At 47.1% G+C, this 21,488-nt stretch overlaps 1 protein-coding gene across 6 annotated transcripts in view; it reads left to right on the top strand.

Moving 5' to 3' along the window:
- The window catches only part of samd11 (sterile alpha motif domain containing 11), a 301,407-nt gene that overhangs the window by 183,801 nt on the left and 96,118 nt on the right, over nt 1-21,488 (top strand). For all 6 annotated transcript variants that reach the window (XM_085967340.1, XM_085967335.1, XM_085967339.1 and 3 more), the window contains one exon: nt 19,732-19,893. In XM_085967340.1, coding sequence (XP_085823466.1) covers nt 19,732-19,893 — 162 coding nt within the window. The remainder of the gene's footprint in view (nt 1-19,731; nt 19,894-21,488) is intronic.

Genomic DNA, 21,488 nt, shown 5'->3' with positions numbered 1-21,488 from the left:
GAGGGTCTCTGCCTCTCCCACCCTTTCAGGCAGTGAGTTCCAGACCCCCACCGCCCTCTGGATGAAAACAGTTCTCCTCAACTCCCCTCTAATCCTTCTACCAATTACTTTCAGTCTATGCCCCTTGGTTATTGACCTCTCTGCGAAGGGGAAATAGGTCCTTCCTATCCACTCTATTGGTGTTTCCAAGAGACTGAAACGCTGGGTGCATCCGCAGTGCTATTTTGACATTTTGTGTTTGTGAATGAACGAGCAGCGCTGATGAAGCTGGTCCTGAGTTAGTGGTACTGGTCTGCTGTAGGATCACCAAGTTTTGCACCTACTTGTCCCGATATACAAAGCTCCCTGTCCCACACTGACTGACTGGCTGTGGTTCAGCTTAATTATTGGCTGTAGAATTTTCCACTAATGTTCAGGCCAACTTATCGTTAAAAATGATAATGGAAATGGACACTTTTTTAACAGAACCGGAACTGTATTTAGGTTTCAGTAGTGTGCCTCTGAGCTGGTGGAAGCCTCTGAATTGGTCCCTTATGCTTTTTTAAATTAATGAGCCGCTCGTTATGAATAACTGGAGCAATGGCCAAACGCATCTTCAGAGCAGTGCTGTGATCAGAACTTTTAATAAGCAGAGTGGGTCAGTGAGGGGAGCAAATGAAAACCAACGCAGGAATAGGGAAAGAAAGATTTGCATTTATACAGTGCCTTTCACGACCACCGGATGTCTCAAAGTGCTTTACAGCCAATGAAGTAGAGTCACTGTTGTAATGTAGGAATAGCAGTAGCCAATTTGCACACAGCAAGCTCCCACAAACAGCAATGTAATACAGGAAACTTTTTATCCGGCACCAACGGGACCGACGTGGTGCTGGTTCATCAAAAATTCCGGATAACCGAAAGCTATAGTAAAAGATACGGAGCTGAGAGCTCCGTATAAAGCAACAAACCCTGTTGCTTAACAGGTTCAGAACAATGGCCAAAAGTTCCAAGCGTCTCTGTTGCTTAGCAACAGCTGCAGCCACACCCTTGCACAGCAACAGATGGAGGAAGGCAAGTAATAAAACTTACCTGAACCTACTCCTGAATTTTGCCGGTTAACCGAGATTTCCGGTTATTTAGGTGCCGGTAAATCGAAAGTTTCCTGTAATGACCTGATAATCTGTTTTCGTTATGTTGGTTGAGGGATAAATATTGGGCAGGACACCGGGAATCTTTTATATCCACCTGAGAGAGCAGACGGGGCCTCGTTTTAACATCTCATCCGAAAGACAGCACCTCCAACAGTGCAGCACTCCCTCAGCACTCCACTGGAGTGACAGCCCAGCTTTTTGTGCTCAAGTCTCTGGAGTGGGACTTGAACCCACAACCTTCTGACTCGGAGGCGAGGATACTACCCACTGAGCCACAGCTGTGACACTGTGATGTTGCTCTCAGTGTTCTTGTTCGAGTGCTTTGTCTGTTGCTGTGGGCTTTGCTTTTCCTGACTTCCCTGCCCACCCCCCCCCCCACCCCCCACCCACCACCCACCACAATAGCGTTGTTCACCACTGGCCTAGAACCTGCCTAGAACTAAGGTCATCGTGGCTCAAAAGGAACCAATGTTGGTGCAAGGATGGATGCCTGAATCTTTGGCTCTTGGAGCAGGAACCTTGTAAAGAAGGAGGGGGAGAAATGAGAGAAGATCTCTGCATTTTTAAACTAGACCAACCTCCGTCTCAAAAATACTGAGCGATTGAGTTAATTTCAGAATGTTGCTTAGTAACTATCAGCCGGATGACCCAGTTGCTCTCATGTTTCGGAACATTTTCAAAGGATTCGGCACCAAGCTCCCAACACGCAGTGCCTGGCTGCAAAAAGAAGAAGAAAGCAATGTCGGAATAAGTGAGGAAGTCAGCTGGAAGGATTTAACCCACAGTGTAATAGACCAGTGGAATAAATTACCAGGCAAGGCAGTAGAAGTGAACAGTACAAGTGGGTTCAAGAGGCAATTAGATGTGTGTCTGGGGACCGAAGGGATTGAGGGCTGCAGTGAGAAGTCACATATGTAGGGTCTTTCCTCTTCCCAAATTTAAAAAAATCTAATTAATACTTTGTTTAAAACAATTACAATAATAGAGTAGTGGAAGTGAAAACGCTGGAATAATTTAAGAATCCATTTGATGCTGCAGTGGGGGAGTGTAGAGTCTTTCTGCATGGATGAATAAAGAGGGGCCAAATGGTCTTCCTTGTCTATAGTTGCCCTGTGGTATTGTTAGAAGATGAAAAGCAGGGTTTCTCAATGTTTCATGGGGAAAGTGAGCTGCGTGGTGTGCTGGCCAGACATTTGCTCCAGGGAGAGTTCAGGTTCAACCCCTGTTCCATGTTGAGTTAGAAGATCTCCGTCGAGCTAGGTGGTGGTGGTTGGTGTGGGGTGGTGGTGGTGGCGGGGTTGGGTGGCTGAAGGCATTACAATTGGCTTCAGCATTCTTGGGCTGGGGAGGGGCCAAATCCACCAGGGTTCCCACTCCCGATCACTAACTACAGCTGAAGAGTGCATGTGTCTGGACTTTGGGTAAGGACAAGATTGGGCTTGATTTGAGAGGCTCCTCCAGGTTGAATAGCCTATTGCCAGTTGCTGTCTAGGCCGCGACAGGAAAAATGGCCACTTGAATGAGGTGCTGGAGAGCTACCAGTATCCTATGGATCTGTGCCACAGTATGAGTCACTGCCTTCAGTAGAAAAATAACAAGTTCTCTTATTTCGCTTTGGTATGGCTAGTTGACAAAGTTTGGTGCCCACCCATGACAGAAGGTATGAATTTTATTTCATACCCCTTCACTGCCCTATTTCTGAAATGGGTCTATACTCGAATCACAGCTTGCGGGAGTGAAACTGAGGTTGCGAACTTTTAATTGTATGCTGAATTTAAGAACAGAGTAAGTGTGAAAAATGTCTCTGCGGACTTCAGCTTAAAAGTAGTTTCCCCACCTGAGATACTTGGAGGATTGGGAGCGGGGCGGGTTCGAGTCGGACGTCCATTTTACACCCCGCTTTCGGTTGACCTCAATGGAGCCTAAAATGGACATTCAACCTGAACCCGCCTCGTTAGGTTCCCTCGATGATCCGTGTGTCTGTGTGTGTGTCTGTGTGTGTGTCTGTGTGTGTGTCTGTGTGTGTGTCTGTGTGTGTGTGTGTGTCTGTGTGTGTGTGTCTGTGTGTGTGTGTCTGTGTGTGTGTGTCTGTGTGTGTGTGTCTGTGTGTGTGTCTGTGTGTGTGTCTGTGTGTGTGTGTCTGTGTGTGTGTCTGTGTCTGTGTGTGTGTGTTCAACGATTCTGCCTCCACAGCCCTTTGGGGTAGAGACTTCCAACGATTCACAACCCTCTGAGTGACGACATTCCTCCTCAGCTCCGTCTTAAATGGCCAACCCCTTGTCCTGAGATTATGACCCCTAATTGTCACCAGTGTTTCGGGGTTCCAATCCTGCAGGTTCTCTATTTGTTCTGTGTAAACCATAAAATCAGTGACCTTGGTGATTTTTATTACATTAATATCAGAAATAAGACCAGTGCCAGGCTGCCAGTGGTGGTTAGTATAACAAGTGAATGTGAAAAGAAAGAGGACATTAGAACAATTCTAGTACTGGACCCCCGAACACTAGGGTCAAAGGTCAAAATGTAGTCTTTTGATGTGTTGCAGAGCTCCCATTTCCTTTAGTTGTAAAGTCTCTCCAGTCCTTGGCAACAACAACTATGTGCATTTATACAGCGCTTTTAATGTAGTAAAACATCCCAAGGCGCTTCACAGGAGCTTTGTCAAACAAAATTTGGCCAGATGAGCAAAAAGTTGGTCAAAGAGGTAGGTTTTAAGGAGCATCTTAAAGGAGGAAAGAGAAGTAGCGAGGCGGAGAGGTTTAGGGAGGGAATTCCAGACCCTAGGCCCTCGGTAGCTGAAGGCACGGCCACCGATGGTGGAGCGATTAAAATCAGCGATGCGCAAGCGACCAGAATTGGAGGAGCGCAGGTATCTCGTAGGGTTGTAGGGCTGGAGGAGGTTACAGAGATGAGGAGAGGAGGGATTTGAAAACAAGGTCGAGAGTTTTACAATCGAGACGTTGCTAGACCGGGAGCCAATGTAGGCCGGTGAGCACAGGGGTGATGGGTGAACGGGACTTGGTGCGAATTAGGACACGGGCAGCTGCAGTTTTGGATGAGCTTAAGTTTACGGAGGGTGGAAGATGGGAGGCCGACCAGGAGTGCGTTGGAGTAGTCACATCTAGAGCTAACAAAGGCGTGGATGAAGACTGACCGGCTGGGAATTGATTAGTACAGCAGCACTGCCTTTCTGTGGGAGGGAGTACTGGCTTGCCAGGCAGAAACGGTAAGTTACCCATCAGCTAATCATTCAGCAACATTAGCAGCAACCACAGGGAACGCTGTGTCCCAGACGGTCCAGCTGCCTGGCCAGAAAGAAGAGACTGTCTTCTAGGTGGTAGAACTGAGATTTAATAATAGTGAATAAAAAGCCAAAGCGGAATATTTGTATTGCATGCAGGATAGATTTGGGGGAGAGGCGGGGGCTTGAGGTAGGGCGACCTCAGGCCTGATTTACTCATGAGTTCCAAAGCCACAAGTGAGTTCTTGGCGTGACTCATGTGGTGTCTCACCCCACACCCTGTTGTGTATCCTTTTCATACTGCTGCTGCACACGTGGGTGCAATTTTAATTGAAATATAGGTTACAAATGTTTAAAGAATTTTCTTTGTAAAACTATTTGCCCACTGTTGTTGGTGATTGTTGTAATTGAAGAAAGTGTTGGGAGTTTCTTTGGGAGCATTCTGCTCTGCTGTGATTGGACCATTTGTGCTGCCATTGCATGTCATAATAAATAAGTACACTACCGCTGATAAATTCACAGAGTGACGTGTATATAGCCCATCTCCTGTGGGGTTGTCCAGTATGTAATTACTGTAATTACTTCAGTTAATGAGGAGAGATTGGAAAAGTTTGGACTGTTCCCCTTGGCTTGGAACCCGAGAAGGTGAAGAGGTGACCTAATAGGTTTTCAAGATGATGAGAGATTTTGATAGAGTAAATGGGGGAAAAACTATTCCCTCTGGCGAGTAGGTCGATAGCTAGAGGTCAGATTTAAAATCATTGGCAAAAGAGGAGAAATTTTTTCACCCAGAGAGTTGTCGGGATCTGGAACGCTCGATCTGAAAAGGTGGTGGAAGCTGATTCTATAAATAATTTTATAAGGGAGTTGACGGCTACTTGAGGATGAGGAACTTGCAGGGTTACGGACAGAAAGCAGGGATGTGGGTCTAAGCACGACTGATCTTTCAAAGGGCCAGCACAGGCACGATGGGCCGAATGGCCTCCTTCTGCGCTGTAAGTTCCGATGATTCTATAAACCCTATGAATAATACATATGGTCCATCTCCTGTGAGGGTTGTTCTCAGATTGAAAGAAGAGGAATAGGTGAGCACACGTGTAGGGTAGGTGGTGAAAGTCGGGCTCAATCAGGCTGAATTTGAGCGACAGGATCACAATTGGGAAATCTGTGTAGGGAAGAGAAAGATCACTGGGTAAGAACAGAAAAAGGAGGCAAGGAAATTTTATTTTCAATTGACACCAATATACAGTAGATGTGTGGAAGGTGCTTGATTGTAAAGAAGTAGGTAAGAAAGGCCATAGGAAGAAAGGATGGTGGCATGCTGTAGGCAGATCGGTAAAGTGAATCTCACCGGCTCGAGACACAACAACAACAACTTGTATTTATATAGCGCTTTTAACATAGTAAAACGTCCCAAGGCGCTGCACAGGAGTATTTTAAGACAAAAAAAATTGACACCGATCCTCAGAAGGATAAATTAGGGCAGGTGACCAAAAGCTTGGTCAAAGAGGTCGGTTTTAAGGAGCGTCTTAAAGGAGGAAAGAGAGGCGGAGAGGTTTAGGCAGGGAATTCCAGAGCTTAGGACCTTGGCAACAGAAGGCACGGCCGCCAATGGTGGAGCGATTATAATCAGGGATCCTCAAGAGGGCAGAATTAGAGGACAGGCCAGCCTGTGGTAAGAAATAGAGATGAGAATGGAGGCAAATCTATGGGTAAGTTTCATGCAGTTGGGCGGAATTATAGAACCTTTTTTTTTAACGATTCATCGAGGTTGGGAATAAAAATGTGCCCGGGACCACCTTGAAATAATAATTGGAGTGACATAGTTCATTTCAGGTGATTGCGTTCCTGTGGGATCTTTGTGGGTGAATATATCAGCAAATCAGCATGACGGAGTTGCTTATTTGAGCCAATGAGAAAAGCATGTCTTTTTAAAAATCCTGACTTAATATGCCACCTTTCAGATTTAATGCGCGACGTGCAGTAAACAGGACTCTCAGTTACACACGGGACGGATGCCCATGGATGGCGTGCGGTCTGAAGCATGCTTCCTGACCTGGCCTGTCCACGCTCCGGTTGCTCCTTGTGCGGAAGTGCTCGAAATAGGTCCTGAGGTCAACTAGAAGCCAATTATTGACGGTTTTTTTTTTGGAAGTTTTGCTAGGTTGGCATCTGCTTGGCTGCTCGATCTGTTACCTCGAGAACTTTTTTTGGGGTTATCGCAAGGTCAGAAAACTGGGGCTTGTATACTTTTTTTTTTAAGACTTTCAGTCTGGATTTGTTAGTGTTGTGTATATATAAAGCGTGTCATTTGGAGTATGAAGGATATATTCAAAACATATAGAATATTAGCAGATCTCCCGTGGAACTGCTCATGGTGTGTTACCTAAACGTGTGAGCGGGAAAATGTTACAGAAAGTAGTTGTAACAGTTGTAGAAGTGCATGCATGGTGCAAGACCTTTAGTATAGGTAATATTTAAATCGATAGATATATGTGTAGTGGCCCCAAAGGCTCTTGTCTGTAAAGGCACCACCCCATATAGAACTTAGGCATATCTTAGCTAAGAGCGGGTGTAAAGTGAGAGACGTCCGCATTATTTATGGCTATATTGAATGAGGTTGCTGTGCTCTACCGTCTCTCGGATGAGACGTTAAACCGAGGCCCCGTCTGCTCTTTCGGGTGGACGTAAAAGATCCCACCGCCACTACAGGAAACTCTCTTTTAACCGGCACCTCAATATCCGGAAATCTCTCTTAACCGGCAAAATTCAGGAGTAGGTTCAGGTAAGTTTTACTATATATTAGTGGCCATGTAACTGGGGTTCCTGCACCTGTGGCCGTGTATCCGGGACTCTCTGCACAAGTGCCGTGTATCCGGGACTCCTGCACAAGTGCCGCGTAACCGGGGCTCCTGCACCTGTGGCCGTGTACGGGGCTCTCGTACCTTGGTAAGTATACCTCTCTGTAATCTGGACTTTTTGATCAACCGGCACCACGCTGGTCCCGTTGGTGCCGGATAAAAAAGAGTTTCCTGTATTTCGAAGAAGAGCAGGGGGGCGTTCTCCCCAGTGTCCCGGCCAATGTTTATCCCGCAATCAACATCACTAAAACAGATGATCTGGTCTGTGATGTAAGAAAACTACTAGGCACTTGGTCTAAGCGTTAAACAAAGCTTTAATCAACTGTTTTACAACATGGAGGTCTAGTTGTGTCCTTCACTAGTTCCTGTTAAGAATGTCCTGCGCAAGCTGGGCCCGTGCCCGAGTATTTATACTCTCCCTGGACAGCGCCACCCGCAGGCCGCTCAGTGTTATTTCATAAGTCTTTCTTTCATGAATGACTGATTCAGGTCAGTCATTATCACATTGTTGTTTGTGGGAGCTTGCTGTGCGCAATTTGGCATTTCCCACACTACAACAGTGACTACACTTCAAAAGTACTTCATTGGCTGTAAAGCGCTTTGGGACGTCCGGTGGTCGTGAAAGGCGCTATAGAAATGCAAGTCTTTCCTTCTACTTAGCTTGCGTTGATTGTTTTAAAAAACAAAACTACATAAACTTTTAATGCTTAAACATGTACTAGTACCACCAAAATAAATGTGAACTGGTTGTTTATCTCAGTGCTGTTTTTTGAGGAATGGCTGTCGCATCTGCTCACATAACAACAGTTGCTGCACTTCAAACCAAAACCTTTACCTGAAAAGCTACCAGAAGTTTTGAAGTGACGAGGGACTGTTTGAATGCAAATATCATTTTATTTTTCCTCTGGAAGTTCCCAGGTTCGCATCCCAGTCTGCCTTCAATTGGCCGATCCCGGCCAGAGCAGCAGTGCGGATGCGGCAACCGGTTCCCAGCGCCCCGGGTGGTGAGGGGAAGATTCAGCACCCTCGGGAGTGGAACCAAATAATTCAAAGGGATGCTTTATAAGCAGCTCTATCAATTTTTTAATTTACTTCTCTCTGAATACTGTGCCATTCCTCCTCGAGTTTTCAGCGCCGCCGCCAGACTGGGTGGTGTCTAACACACGTCACCTCAGTTAGTTTGTAAGTGTAATATGATTATACGTGGTCTTCTTCTCGGATACTTTTCAAAGCCGGTTTCACCCATCATTATTTTGCGAGAAATTTGTTTGGGGTCAAAATAATCGGAACTCAAGCCAGGCCTCATCACCTTTCATCGGCCTAGTTTATTAAACCTTTTGGTCAAAAGGTTACTCAGCGTATCACCAAACAGAAATCTAATTCCATTGTCCAGTTAAAGAGCAAATTGCTGTACTGCAGGTCATACAGGAAATTCTTTATTATCCGGCACCAACGGGACCGGCGTGGTGCCGGTTTATCAAAAAGTCCGGATTACAGAGAGGTATAGTTAAAAGGTTACGAGAGCCCCGTACACAGCAACAAATCCAGGCTTCCCTGTTGCTTAGCAACATGTGCAGGAACTCCGGCCACAGATCAAGCGTCCCTGTTGCTTAGCAACAAGTGCACGAACCCCAGTTACACAGCCACAGATCCAGGAACTGCCACTAATATGAAGTAAAACTTACCTGACCCTACTCCTGAATTTTGCCGGTTAACAGAGATTTCCGGTTATTTAGGTGCCGGTTAAAAGAGAGTTTCCTGTAGTTGGCCAATAACGCAAAAAATAAATCCTGCTTAATGATGTAAAACGGGCCGGCTCACGGATGTTACGGAATGAGTGGTTGAGGCATAGGGAGCCGGAAAGTCCTAGGTTCGGTGCCGGGTCAACGGATCTTAGTTGGGACAGCAGCAGAGGCACTTGCTTTAACCTCAGCACCCCTGAGGTGGGGAGGGGAAACCTGGCCGGGGGGGTCATGCACCTGCTCGTTGTCCAGTGACCCTGCTTGCCCGTAGATGTGTGCGGCGGACAAGATTGGCGCTTGGCTGCGCCGTCTCGTGATTGAATGGCCTACTGAAACTTGAGCAAGATACCAGAAGGTGCCTGGGGTTGATGGCCTACTCCTCAGCAAGCAATCTGTGCCTTCAGGGAAGGACAGGAGAAAATTTGGGGAGAGGAGAAAAAGAACAGTTGTGGTAGTAATGCTTTTTTTTTGACTATATATCTCTTTTTAACCCAATTCCCTCCCCTCCTCTCCTGAAGGCATGCCTCATGCTGGGTAATGGTTTCAAGGGCGCTGGTTACCCTCCGCTAACCCCCCTAAGTGGCCACAAATTTCGAGGTCATTAGTTGCTGATTCTACAGTACCTGTTGGTCTACAACACTCCATCAATAGCTCTGGGATTAGTGTGGCTTTTAATTACGCCTTTGGGGTTAGGCTTACATTGATTCCATACAAGAGGTGACACTTCTTCAGCATTACACGGATGCTATTATTCTGTCAGCTTCTGGGTAGAGATGGGAGGAGTGGGTTCGGCTGTTAGAATCATAGAATCATACATCACAGAAGGAGGCCTTTCGGCCCATCGTGCCCCCCCTGCCGGCTCTTTGAAAGAGCTCTCCAATTGGCCCCACTCCCCCTGCTCTTTCCCTATAACTCTGCAAATTTTTCCTTTTCAAATATATATATACAATTCCCTTTAGAAAGTCTCTCTTAAGCAGTCCCTCGGAACTGAGGATGACTTGCTTCCACAGTAAAGATGAGTTCTCAGGTGACTGATGAGTCCAATGCGGGACCTACAGTCTCTGTCACAGATGGGGCAGACGGTGGTTGAAGGGGCGGGTGGGTGGGGTGCTTGGGTTGACGTGCGCTCCTTGCGCTGCTTGCGCTTGGCTTCCGCTTGCTCCCGGCGAAGAGACTCGAGGTGTTCGGCGCCTTCCCGGATGCTTCTCCTCCACTTTGTGCGGTCTTGGGCCAGGGATTCCCATTATCCCTTTAGAAAGTATTGAATCTGCTTCCACCACCCTGTCAGGCATTGCACTTCAGGTCATAACCACTCGCCGTATTAAAAGGATTTCTCCTCACCTCCCCTCTGGCTCTTCTGGCAGTTGTTGTTACTTTAGCTGCCATGGAGTTGGAGGGGAGGGGAGGGGAGGGGGGATGATATGGTGCAAAGGCAGGTGCATGGAGTTGCAGTACCGATGAACCGTGATTTAATTGAATGGCGGAACAGGCTTGAGGTGCTGAATGGTTTACTCGGAGTTTCCATGTTCCTGTCTGGAGGACACATCCACTTGAGCTTTACTCTGGTCTCCACTTTACAGTTGCCAATGTCAGGAAAAAAATCGTTCATGCTTCCTTTAACGTTCGAGCTTTCAGCAGCAGTCAGAGATGGATGGGGGGAGCGCTGAGCGTGTGCTTTTTAAGTTCACTTGTGCAGGACTTGTGCTGCTTTGTTAAAATGTTGTGATAGGTGGGCGAAGACAGATTGACGATATTTGGTTGGATTGGAGAATCATAGAATGGTTACAGCACAGGAGGCCATTCGGTCCGTCGAGCCCATGCCGGCTATCTGCAAAAGCACTTCACTCCCCCACCCTTTCCCCGTAGCCCTGCAAATTTTTTTCCTTCAGGTACTTATCCAACTCCCTTTTGAAAGCCACGATTGAGTCTGCCTCCACCACCCTTTCAGGCAGTGCATTCCAGATCATAACCATTCGCTGCGTAAAAAGGTTTTTCCTCATGTCACTTTTGATTCTTTTGCCAATCACCTTAAATCTGTGTCCTCAGGTTCTCGACCCTTCCACCAATGGGAACAGTTTCTCTCTATCTACTCTGTCCAGGCCCCTCATGATTTTGAACACCTCTATCAAATCTCCTCTCAACCTTCTCTGCTCTGAGGAGAACAACCCCAGCTTCTCCAGTCTATCCACATAACTGAAGTCCCTCATCCCTGGAACCATTCTCGTAAATCTTTTCTGTACCCTCTCTAAGGTCTTCACATCCTTCCTGAGGTGTGGAAGTAGATGAGTATCTGGATATGACCGGGATCAGTAAGAGCTGGTTAAATCCAATATCGAGGATTCTTGTAAAGCGAAGGGGAGTTTATTTATATAATAACCTTTTCCACTGAGGTCACGATCTGCTGCTTTTTTCCGTCACACTTCCCACTTTGGCAAGAAAGGTGGGATGATGTGGGCTGTAGGTGTCTGCACAACCGCTGCCAGATCTTTCTTCATGATTGGAAGACAGGGGGCACATGACTGCTGGGTGGGACGTTGATGGTTTGCAACCCTACCCTGTCAAAATTTGTCGTATTAAACAATAGACACATGTTAAATATAAAATGAAAGGCAAAGTTTATTGTTAGTATATATTCTGAGGTCACTAACATTGAGATACAGGTAGACTACCCTTTATCCGGACTTCCGAAAACCGAAACCCTCTAAAAACCGAAGGTTTTTTCGTTCAGCGTAAGTGGTGCGTACGAACAAAAAAACCTTCGGTTTTTAGAGGGTTCCGGTTTCGGAAGTTCGGATAAAGGGTAAGTCGTGCGCACAACCCCCCGCCAACCCCCCCGCGGACACCGCGGACCCCGCCGGCCCCGACAACCGCCGACCCCGACAACCGCCGACCCCCCCGCGGGCCCTGACAACTGCCAGCCCCGACAACCGCCGACCCCCCCGCGGACCCTGCCGGCCCCGACAACCGCCGACCCCGCCAGCCCCGACAACCGCCGACCCCCCCGCGGGCCCCGACAACCGCCGACCCCGCCAGCCCCGACAACCGCCGACCCCCCCGCCGACCCCGACAACCGCCGACCCCGCCAGCCCCGACAACCGCCGACCCCCCCGCGGACCCCGACTGACTTACACTGAGCGTCAGCGTAAGTCGTGCGCACGACCCCCCGCGGACCCCCTCCGACCCACCTTCCGAAATCCGAAATTCTCCTTTATCCGAAACTCGGCTGGTCCCGAGGTTTTCGGATAAAGGATAGTCTACCTGTACTAGACTATGAGCACTTAAGAATGTTTGTCCGAAATGCCTTTCTCCACTATTTTAGTGAGTGTGTTAACCTTTTTTTTTAAGTAAATGGGTTAATGCTACCTCCAAAATAACAGGAAGGAATTTCAGATGGTGCTTTTAAGTGTTACCCTTGACACTCTCGCCTCTGAATCAAGTCCCACTTGACACAAGACACTTGAGCACTTAATCTAGGTTTACGCTGAGGGAGCACTGCACTGTCGGAGGTGCCGTCTTTCGGATGTAGACATTAAACCCAGGCTCCATCTGCCCTCTCAGGAGGATGTAAAAGATCCCATGGCACTATTTGAGAAGAGCAGGGGAGTTCTCTCCTAGCCAACATTTATCCTCAAAGATCGTCACTAGAAAAACAGATTATCTGGTCATTATCTCATTGCTGTTTTTGGGAGCTTGCTGTGCGCAAATTGGCTGCCACATTTACTACATTACAACAGTGATTGCACTTCAAAAAGTACTTCATTGGCTGTAAAGGGACGTCCTGAGGTTGTGAAAGGCGCTATATAAATGCAAGTTCTTTCTCTCTCTAAACTAGCATTCCGCCGGGTAATATCAGGGCCTGCGATTCTGTGCACGGCCGAGCACGTTTTAGTTGAGAATGATCAGACTTTAAGGTGTGTTATTGTAACTTTAGCTCCAATTTAATCTTTCTCCTAATCATAAATACTAGAATGTTATCATGAAGCTGTTGTGTATCAGGAATTACGTCTGGGTTCTGGTAAGCTGCATTTAGTGCCCGCTCATCCAAGCCTCCCTTTGACGCGTAATGTTTTGAAAGTGCTGTCTTCAAACGCAGATTAACGAGTAAAATGGAGAATGTGGCGCAGTCTGTAATTAATGAGGGAGGGGGAGACGGGACAGATGCTTGTGTCTGATCTGAGCTGGGTAGATTGTGAGGGCTTTCACACCTGGGTGACTTGGATTTGGGAGGATCAGGGACGGTATTACACTGTAATGACAGGAGCAGACACAAAAGCTGCAGTGAGCTGGAATCATCACTGGCTGAGCACTTCAAGATCTCAAACTTTGCCGCGGAATCTGCTCGTTCTTTGAGACTGCCGGCACTGTGCACACACCTGAAAGCTGCAGGATCCCCGATGGCTGCCTGCTTAGAACGGGTTTAACCAACATAAAAACGCGCACCCATACCAAGGGTTCCCATTGCCCCATTTGAAATGTCGACCTTTTTCTGTGCTGCCTCAACTGGCCTGGCCAATTTTAACCTTTTAGAAGGATTCCAATCTTTTAAATGAAAGCTTGCACGGAGTCTTTTAGTCCCGCAATGATGCCGTTTCCGTGACAAATCCACCGCACCAACTAAGGATAAGGGGTAAGCCATTTAGGACTGAGATGAGGAGAAATTTCTTCACCCAGAGAGTGGTGAACCTGTGGAATTCTCTACCACAGAAGGCAGTTGAGGCCAATTCATTAAATATATTCAAGAAGGAGTTAGATATATTTCTTAAGACGAAAGAGATCAAGGGATATGGGGAGAAAGCAGGGACATGGTACTGAATTTGGATGATAAGCCATGATCTCATTAAATGGCGGAACAGGCTCAAGGGGCCGAATGGCCTACTCCTGCTCCTATCTTCTATGTTTTCTTTCAGTTTGTTCATGTATTTCGGAGGAGAATGTATTTTCGTGCACATCAAGGTATGAGGCACTGCTGCTGTGAAATGCTGCCCAACGCCACCAGTTTGAGCCCTGGGCTACTTTATCTCCCGGACCTTGGTAGAGAGGAGAGAGTTTAAAAAAAACATTTCCCCCTCAGTGTCAGCACCAGGCAATCCAGAGTTAGGCATGGTATGGGCCTAATGTGGAGTGAAGGTGTCATTTTGTGAGGTGAGGCCTTATGGTGTGGAGCTTCACTAGATGGGAGCATGTGCACAATCGCCTCGATAGTGTCATAGCCCTATCTCTGACCTGCGTCCTCTGCCTTTTCTCGGCTGTCCTCCAATAATGTGCCTTCGCACCCAAACTCAGCAGAGCGCCGCCTTAATAGAGCAATGCATTATTTCTACCTTTACGGTCTCTCTCTCAGGGAGACTGCTGATTTAGTGTTGACTTGTGTTAATTAATGGGTAGTGGTTTTTTTTTTGTGATCAACCCCAACCCGCCAAAAAATATGGAATGAAACTTGCCATGTAGGACCTGGCAGAGGTTGATCCCATCAGTCTGGGTTGGATTCAGACCCAGGCTGCAGAGAAGAATGGACTATGCTAACCTCACCCCTGACTGATGCAGTGTTTTGTTCGGGTGAAGTTAGAGAGTTTATAGTAACGTTGATAAGAATGTGAAATAATCACCGTGAATCTTGCATCGGCTATCAATATGAATTGTCGCTTGTACTAATCTCAACATTATAATGGGGAGAATTACTCTACAAAAATCTTTTGAACTAATTTAGTCTAATAACAAGGCTTTAGGAACACTTGGAAGAGGCGAGAATGAACTTGTAGAACCGATTCTGTATAAAGATCTTACACTAATGGAGCCTCTATTAGCCTCCCAAATAGAAGGGATCTGCCTCCCCTGTGGAAATTGGAAGATAATTGAGAATCCCTCAATGGTGATCTTGCACGTCTGGTACAGCAATGCCCTGGGCCTGGGAGTGAAGCCTCACAGTACAAATGAAACACTATGTACTTATAATCAGCAAGAAGTGGAGGTTAAATGCAAATAAGGAAGGAAGCCATCTAATGATTTTCCGGCGGTATCCAGATGATCGGTTTGTGCTCAGTATCAAGGACCACTCCAGTAACTGAGCCTTTGCTCCCTATGAACTCAAGTGTGACCTAAGTGACCAATATCTGATCATGTAGCTTTGCCCAGGGTTGGACACCAACCTCTCTTACTGTGATTTGCTCGGACATGAGCTCTCTCCCTGCTCTTAGTCTTTGAACAGCGGAAGAGCGATCACTCCAATAGATCGCTCACGCTACCACTCCCTTGTATATCTATCCAATTCTCCTTTAAAAGTTTCCACACTTGCTGCTGAGCAGAGAATGCCCCCTTTGACTCTCCCGGCTGGCCTCCAATAACGTGCCCATGCACCCGATCTCAGAAGATCACCTCAGTACAGCAGGGCAATATTTCTACCTCTGTGTGGTCCTCCTTAGGTTGTTCATTCCACACATGCAGTTAAATCTAAATAGTCTGTCCACATACCCTCTTGAACCTCCTGTCTGGAATTTGTGGCAATTTAGAACATATTATCAGGGTCCAATTTATCTATTCTAAATATTTGAATGATATCCCCCATCCCCCAATTCTCTTCTCCGGGATAAACAATCCCAGGTTTGTCAACCTTTCCTCGTAGTTCAGATGCCTTAAGCTAGGCACCAGTATTGACATGAATCTTATCATTCATGTGAAAATGACTTATGTAATAATACTGGGCGGCCTGCTGGTGGCGCTGTCCAGGGAGAGTATAAATACTCGGGCATGGGCCCAGCTTGCTCAGGACATTCTTTAACAGGAACTAGTGAAGGACACAACTAGATCTCCATGTTGTAAAACAGTTGATTAAAGCCTTGTTTAATACTCAGACCAAGTGCCTAGTAGTTTTCTTACATCAAATATCTTTACCCCTTTCCGCACTGCCTCCAGTGCCTGGATGCCCTTGCTGTAGCACAGCAATTAGAACTTTACGCAGCACTCTGGGTGCGGCTGTACCAGTACCATCACCTCCTGGGATTTATGCTCTGTCCCTACGGCTTTACATCCCGAGATCCAGTTAGCTTTCCTTACTGCAGGTGCGCATCGTGCTGCTGGTTTTAGTGATCTATCCACCGATTAACCCCCTCCCCGCCCCACCCCCCCACAAGATCTCTGAACCGGAACCAGTGTCCGAACACAATCTGTGAGGTTGAGAGTCAGACTATCCTCACTGCTCACGCCTACATTGATGAATCACGAAGAACTACCAAACTGGTGAAAAGCTGTCAAATATATTGTACTGTCTTGGCATGGAGCTGTCAATCAACCCCTCCCCGAGAGACAACCTGTGGCTCCCCTCCCTCATTGTTAGTTAAGTTTAGCAGGCATTTTACATTGGCACTCGTCAAACAACAAATGTACTGGGAATTTCCTGCCAACAGAGTGTTGATTTTGTCTGAAGATACTTGCACATTCTCACACCTAACCTTTCAGAGCCACTGTCTGCATGTGGAATAAAAACAGAAACATGCTGAAGATACACAGCAGATCCCTCCGCCCCATGTTTCGGATGGAGAATTGAAAAGGGAAGGATACGATGGCCTCTGATTAGTTGGGATCGGTCGGCTTTTACAGCGGGTGACTGATGCACCTGAAACCGTGTCCGGTCTCCTAGCCAGATGTGTGACTGTGACGAAAGCAAAATACTGCAGAAGCTGGAAATCTGAAATAAAAACAGAAAATGCTGGAAATACTCAGCAGGTCAGGCAGCATCTGTGGAGAGAGAAACAAGAGTTAACGGGCTCGATTTTGTCAATGGGGAGCTTTTGGAGGCGGGACTCCCACTTGTCGGGTTTTAGTCCCGCCTCCATCGACTTGTGGCCAACCCACGCGATTTTCCCTTGATTGATCTTGTTAAGCCCGCCCAGCGGGCTCAGCAGGCTAATTAAGGGACACCTGGTTACTGGTGACGTCAGCGATTGACATTTCATCTCTCAAGAGCTTTTGACAGATGAAAAATCAGCGTTTGACAGCTCTGTGAAGCTGTCAAACACTGACAATCTGTCTTCTAACTTGAGTCCTTCTACTCAGACTCAGTTAGAGATCTCTCCAGACCAGAAAGCAGAGGCTGCAGATTTTGACAGCTCAGCGGCCATTCTGCTTTCTGTGCCGGTGAGCTCAGGGACTCCCGAGACCTGAAGGAAGGAAGACTGCAGGAGAAAGTAAAGGTAAGTAAAACTTATTAAAACACTTTACACTTACCTCACACACTTCCCTCTGCACACATGCACCCATCACTCACCTGCACAACGGACATCTCGACCCCATCAACCCCTGCAGACCGACGGTCCGCCTCGCTAACTTGGGGTGGTTCGGAGCCGTCGGACAGCCCACACTTCAGGGCTAAAAATAGGGATTAGGCAAAAAACTGCCTGTTAACTACCTGTTAACAGGCAGTTAATTGGCACTAATCCCCTTCCTGCCTCGGGGAGGCGGCTCCCAGCACAGGTCGGGTACCCGCCTCCTGGGACATTGGCACGGAGACGGGTTGGGGGCGGGATGGGTTCCTGCCCCCCGCTTCTGCAATTTTCCCACCACTCCCGCCTCCAAACCCACCTCCTCGGGGCTTGGGAAATCGAGCCCAACGTTTCAGGTCGGTGACCCTTTGTTCGCAGTGTGACTGTGAACTCTCTCTCCTCTACACAGAGATCCCAAGTCATCAGAAATCAGTTTGCTCTCTTGCTCTCTCGCTCTCTCTCACCATTAAAATTTTTTTTTTAAATAAAGCTTCCTTTGTCCTTAAACAAGATGGGTTTTAGATTTGTCACGAGATGGAATGGAAGCTGTGTAAAGAGGCGCTGCCTCGTGCAAACTCTTGATGGCTAATTGGGATGCCGATTAATTGGAGTGTAGATAACGAGGGGTCCTGTGTATAATGCAAGGTTCTATATCTCTTCGGTTTATTTAGTGATTGTTACTGTGATGTTCAGCGGTTTGCCTTTTGCATTCACATGTCCCATGTAGAAAGTATCTGTTGTCCACCCTACAGCATGAAGGCAATTGGGAGGCACAGGGTTCAAAAAGTCAATTATGGGTCTGTAATGCTGAAAGAATTTTAAAGTCTTTAAAAAAAAAAAGGCGTCAGCCTAAGGGCAAAGAAAATTATATCGGGCCGACGTGTTTTTCTTAGTGAGGCATTAAGGTTTCTGTCCTCTGCTGGCCCTTACGGTTCAAGACAAAAAAAAGAAAGACTTGCATTTATATAGCGCCTTTCACGACCAGTGGAGTCCAAGATCCAAGATCCAAGATCATTTTATTGCCATATGTAACTAGTACAATGGAATGCTTACTCCCCACTCACTCCCACAATACAAGCATATAATATAAAAGCAAAAAAATAAAAACAAGTATAAATAAAAACAATAAGCAAATAAGCAAAAAGTATAGCAATAACAGTCCAAGTTGCAGGATATGATGAATAGTACAAAAAAGCTTCAATTACCACTGGAAATAATAGTAATGTAATATGATAAATATATGGTAATATGAATATAATATATATATTTACATAAACATATAACTATAATATATGGGGCAGTGCGATTAGCAGTTCAGTAGGCGCACTGCCTGTGGATAGAAACTGTTCTTAAACCTGCTGGTCCTGGTTCGGATGCTGCGGTCATTGTTGTAATGCAGGAAACACAGCAGCCCAAATTGCACACAGCAAGATCCCACCAACAGCAATGTGATAATGACCAGATAATCTGTTTTTTAGTGATGTTGATTGAGGGATAAATATTGGCCCAGGACACCGGGGATAACTGCCCCCTTGCTCTTCAAAATAGTGCCGTGGGATCTTTTCTTAGTGTCAGCCATGGCTCTGGGTAGCACCCTCGCCTCTGAGTCAGAAGGTCGTGGGTTCAAGTCCCACTCCAGAGACTTGAGCACATAAATCCAGGCTGACACTCCCAGCGCAGTGCTGAGGGAGTGCTGCACTGTCGGAGGTGCCGTCTTTCAGATGAGATGTTAAACCGAGGCCCCGTCTGCTCTCTCAGGTGGACGTAAAAAATCCCACAGCACTATTTCGAAGAAGAGCAGGGGAGTACGCAGTACTCTTAAGTGTGGCCTAACCAAGGTTTGATACAGGTTTAGCATAACTTCACTACTTTTCAATTCTATCCCTCTAGAAATAAACCCTAGTGCCTGGTTTGCTTTTTTTTAATGGCCTTGTTAACCTAAGAATCATAGAATCTTACAGCACAGAAGGAGGCCATTCGACCAGTGTTCCATGTAGGCTGCGCTTTGTTCTGCGCGGCCTGTTTCTTTTAATGCGCGGTCCCTTTAAATTTCAGCGCCTGCGCGGTACTCGCGTTGTAAAAATGGTGAGCGGCCGGCGCGGGACCTTTCAGGTTACTGCACTGCCGCACGCCTTAGCGGGAACACTGCATTCGGCCCATCCTGCCGATGCTGGCTCTTTGAAAGAGCTCTCCAATTAATTCCACTCCCCCCTGCTCTTTCCCCGTAGCCCTGCAAACGTTTCCTATTCAAGTGTATGTCCAATTCCTTTTTGAAAGTTCCTATAGAAGCTGCTTTCACTGCCCTGTTCAGGCAGTGCATTGCAGATCATGATAGCTCGTTGCGTTAAAAAGAAATCTCACCATTCCCACCCCATACTCTCTTCCCCATAGCCCTGCATAAACATTTTCCCCTTCAACTGTTTACCCAATTCAGAAGTGACTGGTTTATTCTTGCTGTCAATGCTCAAATGTTCTACCTTTTCTGTCTCCCCCTTCATCCAGAAAAGTGCAACACTCCCTTAATCGAGGATCAGATTATTCAGATGACACCGGAAGAACACTACAGGCGAATGATGTCTGCGTTGAATGAGCATGGGACGTACGAGGAGCAGCAGCAACGTCTGTACCAGCTGGCCAACAGTATGGGAGTCCCAACTCACGGAGGTAAGGAGAGCTGCTCTGGGTTTTGATATCTGTGCAATAGCAAATCACTTGCTCTGTTCTGATATCTGACTCGCGTATATATAACGTGGTTAAATCACACTTAAAGGAGTACTGTACAACAATGTTCCCTCTTAATTTTTTTTTTCAGGGGCCGCGTGGCCTGTTCAAAAATCTGCGCAAGTGCAGTTTTTGCAATTTTAAAAGTCGGTGAGCCAACTGCGCGGGAGGTCCAGACAGCTGCACGGCTGCAGAGCTGAAAGGGAACATTGCTGTGCACAGTTCCGGACTCTATGGGGGCGATCTTGCCAGCCCTGGGGAGGCGGGTTAGGAGGCCGGGACTGCCGGGAAAGTGGCAGAATCTGGGGGCGGGTGCCCATGCCGCCCCCAACCCGCTTCCGTGCCATCTTCCCAGGAGGCGGGTAACCGACCCGCGCCGGGCCCCGTCTCATTGAGGCAGGAAGGTGGCTTACAGCCACTTAACTGCCTGTTAACAGGTAGTTAAGAGGATTATCCCCATTTTTCCACCAGAGGTGCGGGCTTCCCGACGTCGGGAAACCCTGCCAGGGTCAGCGAGGCAAGCAGTGGGTCTGCAGGGGTCGGAGGTAAGTGATGGGTGCAAGTGTGGAGAGGTAAGTATGTGAGATAAGTGAAAAGTGTTAGAAAATGTTTCCTTCCCTTTGTTTCTTCCTGCAGGCTTCAATCGTTGGGGATCCGGAGACTCCCGCATCTCCCCGGCAGAGATGACAGATGGCTGCTGCATTCTCTGATGCAACAACCATCTAATTTCTGCTGAGCAGATAGGTTTGAGGAGTCTTGAATACAAGAACTGATCAAACTACAGAGAATGTCAGTGTTTGACAGCTTCACAGAGCTGTCAAACGATGACAATTCATCTGTCAAATTTTTGACAGATGAGCGTCATACGCTGACGTTCTCTGTAACCAGCTTCCCCTTAATTGGCCTGCTAAGCCCGCTGGGTGGGCTTAACAAGTTCAATCAAGGGAAAATAGCATGGATTGGCCACAAGTCAATGGAGGCGGGACAAAAATCCGACAAGCAGCAGTCCCGCCTCCAACGCGCCCCCATTGGCAAAATCACCCCCCATATTACAAAAGGGATAGAGAGGCACTGGAGAAGGTGCAAAAATGATTTTCAAGGATGATACCAGAACTCAGAGATTATAACCCTCAGGAAAGACTGAACCAGTTGGGACTTGTTTTCTTTAGATAAGAGAAGGTTAAGGGGGGTGACCTAATAGATATCTTTAAAATTATGGAGGGGCTTGATAAAGTAGATGTAGAGAATCAACTAGGGGTCATAAATATAAGCTAGTCACTAATAAATCCACTAAGGAATTCAGGAGAAACTCCTTTACCCAGAGAGTGGTTAGAAGTTGGAACTCACTACCAATGTTCACACTAATTTTTTTTCTTGGGTGAGTGGCCCCTTTAACTGGCTACGCAACCCATTCAGATGTTCTCGTGTGCGTGTTATTTTTCCATTTAAAAGCTGGTGAGCAGCCTGTGCGGGGCCTCCAGACCGCTGCGCGGCCACACAGCTTAACGGGAAAGTTGCTCCCTACTACATGGAGTAAT

The sequence above is a fragment of the Somniosus microcephalus genome, chromosome 25 (genome assembly GCF_052327205.1).
Source record: "Somniosus microcephalus isolate GS21.2 chromosome 25, FLI_Smic_1.0, whole genome shotgun sequence".
NCBI lineage: Eukaryota > Metazoa > Chordata > Chondrichthyes > Squaliformes > Somniosidae > Somniosus > Somniosus microcephalus.
Note: the sequence above shows the minus strand (reverse complement) of the source record. Positions and strands in the feature narration are given on the sequence as shown.